The 9102-nt window shown below is 44.0% G+C and overlaps 1 protein-coding gene across 1 annotated transcript; it reads right to left on the reverse strand.

Annotated features, from left to right (window-relative positions):
* Positions 1-557: 557 nt before the first annotated feature.
* Positions 558-8539, reverse strand: LOC125756631 (uncharacterized; the record flags this gene model as incomplete). Its single annotated transcript, XM_049411529.1, has 4 exons — positions 7856-8539; positions 7323-7675; positions 2498-2714; positions 558-660 (listed from the first exon to the last, which is right to left on the reverse strand). Coding segments are annotated over exons 1-4 (1157 nt in total), but the record flags the coding sequence as incomplete, so codon positions are not given.
* Between the last annotated feature and the right edge of the window lie 563 nt (positions 8540-9102).

The raw sequence follows: 9102 nt of genomic DNA on the forward strand, positions 1-9102 counted from the left end.
GCATCGAAGAAAAAAAACGTGCTCAAGGCACGCGTGATGTGCTTCCTTCCCCCATGATATCCCTCCCTGCTTAAACTTGCAGCACTCTCGTCAGACGAGAGAAGAGGAAAGCAATTATGGCGGGCAACAATCTTTGTAACTCCGCTCGTACTGGACGGATTCTAAAAAATTTTTGCAGCGGTCGATTTGTTGGGCCATAAGCGTTCTTAATAAAACCATTCTATGGCTGCTTAGAAAGCATTCAGGGCCCCTTTTTACAAACGAATAATGAGTTTTTTTCTCTTTTTTAACTGTTTATTAGTCCGCCCCCCTCTCCCGAAAGCTTTCTGCACTTTGCGTTATTTTGTAGTGCCTCCGTGATCGACCCACCTTTGCCACATATGACATGATGTGACGTCATTATGACATCGAAATTTTGGTAATTTTTGGCGTCACGATGACGTCGTCACATCGTGATGAATTTTTGCATCACTTGTGTTGACGCTGATGTCGACGGTAACTTTTCGCACTTGAAGCAGCTAAGGCTTTCGCCTTTATAGGTTGCCATATGCTCCTACCTTATGGTGAATGCTGCTGTCACTGCTACAGGTGGTCCCCTTTGTTTTGGCACGATGCGCAGTGACAGCCGCCGGTGGCAACATGGACGGCTGAACCATATTTCTGGAAAACAGCATGTGAAAATAAGGAGGCACTTTCTAATCTGAATCCCCCCCCCCCCAAAAAAAAAATTACAATACAGAACTTCAATATATTGCAACTTTATTTTAAGGAACGCAATTAAGTTGCATTTACTCAAATCTAACCCCAGTGTGTCCACCAAGTTGATATTTTTAAATTTCCCCAGGTTTCCAGGTTTTCCCTGGGTGTTTGTGCTAAATTCGCGAGTGTCACAGAACTTTTATGTCTTTTGACGGGCTCACACCAACTCGCCCAACCCTTTTACTCTCTGGTAAGCATGTTAAAAAAATCCCATTCGAATAGCTTGTAGTATGCAAAGCAAAAAAAAAAACGGATTTATTAAAAAAATGACAATATATATTGCTAATCATGTATTCCCTTACCCCTTCTAGTGCATCACTGCCTACGCCAAATCACTTGTGTTCCCGCACTGACGAACATTATCTGAACTTCTGTATTTTGACCTTCAGACTTACAGTTCTCTTTATCTGTTTACAAGAAGTATTTAGGGCACTGGAACGGGAACCGGCAATGTGCTGATGACATTGCCTAGCTAAGTAGCTCGGGAGATGAATGGCAAAGCATCATCACTAAATTATGTGAAACATTACGAGTATTACGCACAATTCTGTAAATTTCTAACCCACATCTATTCAATGATGCATACCGCAAGCCAAAATGAGGAATTTGGCCGTCTGTGACCATTTCATTTATGGCATCCACAAACAGCGTACTCTGCGGCAATTTTGTAAAATTGTGGTGAGCAGCAAAATGGCAAGATATTTAAGTACCATAGCAAGGTACCAAAATATAGGCCAACAAAAAAAGAAAAGGCTTCCAGAAGAATGTTATTTGCTGTAACTAGCTATATTTGAGAAATCCTGGAAGACTCACGGCAATTTTGTGTAAACATGCTGAAATAGTACAGAGTCATAAGGATTATCAGCAGACCAATTACCGTAAAGTCCCGAGCAAGCGCTTCCTCCAGTCAAAGATAACCGGACAAGATTTGGAGGGGGTAGGGGTCCTAGCTCGGTCCCAGATCAAAATTCAAGACGGCGATGGAAGAGCCTCTAAGAATGCAGACGTGTTTCTAATGAACTGCATCTCTGAAAATGCATGCATTTACAGTTTTCATTGAATCGGAGGAAATCCTCGTGTAAAATGGAATGTGTTATGACAGCAGGGAAAAGACATCCCTATATATTCCAACAATCTGCGACAACTTGTCTCTTACAACTTGGGCTTTCAAGAACCACAGCTGCAAGATTCTGTAGCAGAGAACAGATTGCAAAAAAAAAAAAACGCAGCAGGAGAGGGGAGGTGCTTGCTTGGTCATTGGCGCGTATTTAAAATCTCCCGAAAAGGCAAAATGGGAGCTTACTAGTGTAGGGGCGCTTGCTTGGGATTTTACAGTAGTGTTCTCAGTATAAAATGTGTTATTAGTTGTACGCTACAAATTGCAGCAGCACTGCCAATAGTGGTTTCAGCTGCCTTTGCCCATTGCACATTATTTGAGTGGCGTTACGTAGGCAAATTGGTCAACTTGAATATCTCACAGATAACATAGGTAATGTGTGCGGCCAGCGGCTTCTATTGTTGCAAAGGACCATTGCTTTAGCCGCTAGAGCCATTAATTTCCAGAGAGCATGACCGAAGGAGTATGACAGCTATCACCCACTGCTGCAGCCTAAACCGTTACATTAATTCAAAAAGCTGTTTGGGTGTCAACGAAAATAAGTCCGGGTATGATAACCTGAGCACTCACTGATCGCATGCAAAATCTTAAATGGCGTGGCATGCCACATATATAACTTGCCAAGCTTGTTGAGCAGCACGTCCTGAAGTTTTTCGTTCCTGCTCTCCAAGGCCCCTACTCTTTCTTGGAGCTTTTCGTTTCTCCTGGTCAGCTCTTCTGACCTCTCTCTCTCTTTTTGAAGGAGGCTCAATTCCTCTGCCTCCTCCTCGGCGGAGCTGCCACTAGTGTGGCGCCTTTTCGAGCTGGCTTTCTCCCCCTTTCGTTTCTTCTTTGAACGCTAGAGAACAAACACAGCAACTCATATTTAACATCAATGGTTTGAGCAGAATATGCCAGGAAGTTTACACTTTCCACTAATACAAACATTACAATTCAAGTTGCGGCAACTGCTCAACTTATTTTAGCCATGACTACTTAGTCAGCCGTGAATAACTTTCTAACACGTCTCTTCTGCCCATTCAAGGAACTTGCGAGCCACCTCCACTGCTATAAAATTCATCACAGTCATGGGGGAACACTTCCTCCTGTTTCACAGCTTTATGGAATTTAGAAACTTTAAATTGTCCATGGCATTTTAGTACAGCTATAGTCACCTCTCTCATAAAATGCAGATAAATATGCAATAGCTAAGTGCCAAAACTGGCAGCATATTACAGACATCACTGTTTGAAAATGCAGCAGTCACAGGTGCCTTGATGCCAGGCCACCGTTTGTCAATTTCTCAAAATAAATGTTTCAAGTATATTACCTTTTGGGTTGCGACGTCTTCGCTGTCCACGTCGTAAAACACATTGTCTGGTACTGAAAGCCGTTTCTTCCCATCCTCTGGATGAGGTCACTGAAGCTGGCTATAGAAATTAGCAAAACAAATTAATGCTGGCCACTGAAGCACCAATCAGGTATGAGGACAGAGTACGCATGCAGGCTACGGCTGAGTCTATTAATTCTACCATAAAAATGTGTTCTGCAGAAATAATGCTGAGCTGCACATGCATCCACTTCTAGAAATGTCAAGTCAGTGGCTGATGGCAAGAGTAGTGCAAGTATCCAAATCTAGAGGCAACCACATGTTGCTAGTTACCCCTAATCTCAATTAAATTACTGCCTGATCACACATGAAATCTCAGGGCACATAATACCAAAACAATTAGTCGCATATATTGAAGATAATCTGTTCTATGAGAAGCAATACAGTTTTTATAGATGCTTATCAAGTGTGCCTCAATTTTTTGAAGTCCCGTTCCTTTGCCAATCTATATCAGAGAACCAATTGATGTAATCATAATAAGCTTGTGAAAAGCATTTCATACTGTTCATAATTCCATATTAAGAGAAAAGATGCCAGAGCTCACTGTTTCAGAGGTTTATCAATTAAGACAAAACATATTTGGTAATAGGCATCATTTTGCAAAACATTTCTGGTGCATGTTCACTTATGTAGCCTGTGAGTCTGGAGTACAACAGCCCGCACGCAATGTCTCACAGTATTGTAAATCAAATATTGAAGAATCCCGGGAAACACACCAAAACAGCGATATGGGCTTGCTAGTTAAGCAAACGAACAACTTAGTTGTACCTACGCGAACACCACACACGACAAGAGAAGGCACACAAAGAAAACACACAGCATCCGTGTGTCTTCTTTTGACCAAGTGCCGAACAAACACCTATGCAAGTAGCAACGTTCGCCACGCATTCGTCCTGTGCTGCTAACAGTTCCCTGAACCACGTCAGCAAAAGCGACACTTCAAAGACTGCACCCACCACCAAGGACGATGATATCTGCAGGAAAATAGCCCTCTTCAACACCGCATTCCAGGTTACTCTTCCAATACACTTCTTTGTTTCTGTCGCAGTCCTCCACAGTAGCGGGGTCGAAGTCTTAATCAGCTTAACGCCGACTATCGCCTCGTACCGTCCTTGTACCCGACGTAGGCTACTTTCGGTGCCGGCATACCGAAATGCGAGTTCACAATCTATCGACAAAAGACTAATTGGTGCCACCAGTTTCACCACAAAACCAACAAACTACTCGCGATGCCTAGTGGCCTAGCCGTGCCGTCTAAGAGGCCAGTGCTTAAAATAGAGTACTGCACTTTGAATAACAAGATCCAAACTCGTCCTTAACCAAACTATTGAAACATTTCCTGATTGTAGCGCCATCTGTTGACACAAAAATAAACAGTTTTAAAAACAACAAAACTTTTTGCGTTTGTTTATTGTTTTTTGTCAATAGGTGACAGGACTACATATTATTAACACAATTTGTTTGGGGTTATTGATGTCTGGATTTTGATGAAGGCATTTATTCTAGATGCTTAAAGTCGTTGCTTCATTTGGGTTTTTTTTTTCTTTACTAAATGGGGATTCATATGTTTGTGGGGGCGAACAAGGTGTGCGTATTGCTATGTCTATGGACAGGTGTAATGGTACTAGGACATTTGGAAACTTCGTGGTTTGCGTGAATACAAAACGCGAACGTAGGATGTCAAAGCTACAGCTTACTTTGATAAATAAATGCAATGCATTTCTCTTTTTACAGTTATTTCTGACTCAGGGAGAGCGCGGCATAACACAACAGAGGAACAGATATTGTAAACCATTTTCAGCAAGCTTGTTATTTCTTACATTTCAAGATGTTGAGAGACGTGTCTTACACTTTCCCTGTAATCTTGCTTATGAATATATATACAACAAGACGGTGGCAACTAATCAAGAAACCAGCCTATGAAACTGGTCTCATACGAGGTGCTCTGATCGAACTAATAAAAGAGAAAAGCGCTCAGCGCTCGTACAGCTAGGCCTCAAGCGTTTTTGTCCCCGCAGGAAATGCGGCCGCTTAGGCCGCGATTCGATCACGCGACGTTTGGGTTAGCATTAGGGGTGTGCGAATATTCGAAAGTTTCGAATATTCGTCGAATATTACATTCGAAATATTCGTATTCGATTCGAAAATCGTGTATTCGAAAAGTTTCGAATATCCGAAAAATTCTAATATGCGAGTCGATTATCATGCATAAAATAACTCGTCCTTCACATTTCTGCTGCGCTCGTATCGCTAAAAACGTTGCCGAGAGGAGCGATAAACATTGTAAGTACACGGAGGCACGCTATCTGCCTGCGACGAGCGCCCCAATACGTATGATTTATTGCTGGTGCATCTCCGACGTGCAGCGCGGTTGGCGATCATGCAACCGTGCATTTTCAATATTATGCGGCCGTAACATGCCGCACTACCACTCGTTCACAATGCGGGACCACTTCTGAAGAAAGACAGTGACTCACGTGACAGGTGGTGGAATGTAGGCACCTTCAGATACCCCAGTCTGGCAAACCTTTGCCCCATGTAACTCCCTATACCAGCCACTTCTGTTCCAAGCGACCGTGCCTTTTCAGTGGCAGGGGGGGGGGGGGGTTGTCTCTATTACAAGGGAGCGCCTGCTGCCTGATCATGTGGAGCAACTCATATTTCTTCATGATAACATGCAGTCATTACTTTCATTGTGCCGTGATATTTGCTTGTGTTGTGATGTCCATTGTGCTAGCCTGACATTGTGTTCTGGAGATAGCAGTGTATGTTGTGTTGCCAGTCAGGCTGTTAATGTTTTTTTTTTTCAAATAGCTACATGTTAAATAAAATATTGTTTCTGTGGAGGCATTTTTCCTTTGATATTCGATATTCGATTCGATATTCGAAGGTGGATATTCGAATTCGATTCGTATTCGAAAAATTTGATATTCGCACACCTCTAGTTAGCATTCAAGTACCGGCAAAGGATCGATACTCAGGCCACACAAGCGACATCTACATGTTAGTTCACCTTGATACAAAACATACGAGCGCTAAGAAAACGGGGACACAGACAAGAGGCACACAGGACGGGCGCTCAACCGAGACTGACATGTTGCGACGGCGATGAGGTTGACGAGGGTATGGCACCGTTGTGCTTGGTTGTCGCGGAGAAGAAAGAGCCCAACGTAGGAGAAATTTGGCTTAGTAAGTGTCCCCGTTTTCTTAGCGCTCGTATGTTTTGTATCAGGTATGAACCAACTGGCCCAAACCCACGTCTTACTAGTTCACCTTCGTCAAGATGTACGGACGTACTAATACGTATACGTCTGTTAGATCTCATTAATACGTACGTACACGTACTTCAGACTGCAGGAGACCAACAGTTTAATGTTGAGTTTAATTCCGTTAGTCCTTGAAGAGTACGCTGCGGCATAGTTAAAATTCAAGAGATGTAGGTCTATTTCAAGGACAGGAAACACGCCCGCATCTTATTAAGTGCGCTGGGCGCAAACGGCTGTGCTTGCGCCGATCTCCAGTGTATGATCTATGTCTCAGGTGTCTACCCGGATGTAGCCAGGGCGTCGGTAGAAATTTTTTTCGGGGTGGAGGGCAGGAGTTTGAACCCCGGCCTGGCTACAGTGCTGAATGGTAGCAAAGCCGAGTGCGCAACTCGATTGTGGAGATGGATAGGAGAGCTAAAGCATTGAATGCGTTCAAAGAACTGAGAACGAGGGATAAAGGACGAAGTACACACGACCACCCGTGTCGTGTGATTCTACTTCGCTGTTTTTTCCGCGGCTGGGTCAGATTCCCGGGAATTGTGACTTTGGGGAAGTTCTAACAAAATTGACGAGGTTCGTAAACAAGCTAACAAAATACCGACCGACGTGAATTTTCGTGCACAAATCTTGCAAAGACAGGTTCAGTGTATGCGCAAGGCAGTGCACATACAAAGCTCTTTGTTCTATCTCTTGAACAAGGGCCTGAAGCCCACCGCTCTTGCCAGAAAGATTTGCAGCCCCATCATAACATTGCCCATGGCAGTTCTCAATCCGAATATTGAATGGACAAAGCACATCTTTCAAAATAGACAAAAAGAGTACGGGCTCTGGTGTCCGCAGTTGCATAAAATCCAACGAATACCTCCTCCACTTCCAAGTTTTCCTTAGCATACCGAAAGCAGAAGGATACTTGCTCTTGCGTAGTTATGTCAGAAGTTTCATCAGCAATAACCGCATAAAACCCTGCCCCGTGCACTTCTTTCATTAGGGAGCGAAGCATGCTCTGTGTTATTAACTCGAACATCTCGTTCTGGATGTCACCGGAGATCCATTTATAGCCTGTTCTATTTAGCCATGCTGCTAGTCCCGGCACATCGGCTTCGCGCAGCAGTAACAGTTGCTTCAAGTTCCCCTCGTCATCATCGTGCCCTCGCAGCGCCAGACCTTGGAAATGTACTGCAGAAGAATTGATGCCTGGGCAAGTTGGAATTGGTTATGCATGTTCGAAATGGGCGGCGCAAAAACAAGGGACAAAGGAAAGACTACACACCCCAGAGCACTCTGTGGTGTGTAGTCTTTCCTTTGTCCCTTGTTTTTGCGCTGCCCATTTCGAACATGCAAGACCTTGGAAAGCCAAAAAGCGAATGGATGACAATATAGCCATCAGAGCTTTACGGCTTTCCTTCATTTGGCTTTGCTTAGACTCTGAGAGAGCAGATGCCACATTCAGCCCCACGTTGAAAGCTGTCAGAGCTGTGGAAGCTGCGCGATGCAATGCCGAATTTTCGTGGCTTTTAAACCTTGCAAATCTTTTTTCCAGTTCTGGAAGCCAGTTTCGACAAAAGCGATCAGCGAGTCTTTGTCTCGGGATGTACGCGGGAGTGGAACCTTTTGTCAGTAGCACGTACGCAGATGTCACAATACACCTTACTGGTTTGTGTATTGTAGGAAAGCCAGCTGTAGGTTGATTGCCAACTCTTCCGAAACCCTCGTCCACCGTTGCCGTTAGTGGGCCCCGGCCGAATCTGTTCAAGACGCCCATGAGTGCTTGGTTTTCCAGTTGTGTCACCCCCATTCTTTGAAGCTGATCCCAGGACCTTTCCTTCATTCGGAGCCGACGAACTCGCAGACCTGGGTGTGTCAGCAGTAGCAGCGCTTATGGCACCCAAAATGTCCATGGAGGGCGCAGAGGTTCCGCCATGGCGGGTTGGATGGTCATCGGCTGCATCGCAGAGGCCGGGAGGATTTCTGGGCAATTCAGCAGACAATCGCGGTCGCTTTATGAGATACTTGTCCATTCTGCAAAGCCATGAACTGCAAAAAAAATGAAAGAATTGGTGTTCGGTGCAGAACGATTGAAGGGAATGTCCCGTCAAATATGCGATGACAATTTCTTGAGCACTGAAACATGTATTTTGTAACGCTTTAAGGAGGACTTGTCAAATCTCAAACACTTTGAATGTCCGGAAGCCTTTTAACTGCATAAATTCACAGCCTGAATAAAGGAACGATTTTGACGCCCCTCGTACCTTCTCCATTCTGGGACAACAATACCGCATCCATTCGGGTTTCCAACGTTCTCTGCGTTTCTCCAATTATTAGATTCCCGAGTACACACATTGCAACTCTGCGTGCCTGTTGTAGCCTTGACTGTTTAGAAACCAAATACATTTCCTGGCGAGTCGAAACCAAAACTGCGGTGTTATGTCAATTTATGTTACAAGAAGGAAAATTTAACATGAAAACAGCGCAACGTGGGTATAACATGACAGAGAACAGATCGAAAATACGCAAAACGTAGGCCAATTTTAGAAAATCTTGTGCCAGAATAAGCATGTTGAAACATGCGAGTAATTTAAAGCTATTAAAGG

This window comes from Rhipicephalus sanguineus, unplaced genomic scaffold (assembly GCF_013339695.2).
Source record: "Rhipicephalus sanguineus isolate Rsan-2018 unplaced genomic scaffold, BIME_Rsan_1.4 Seq3392, whole genome shotgun sequence".
NCBI lineage: Eukaryota > Metazoa > Arthropoda > Arachnida > Ixodida > Ixodidae > Rhipicephalus > Rhipicephalus sanguineus.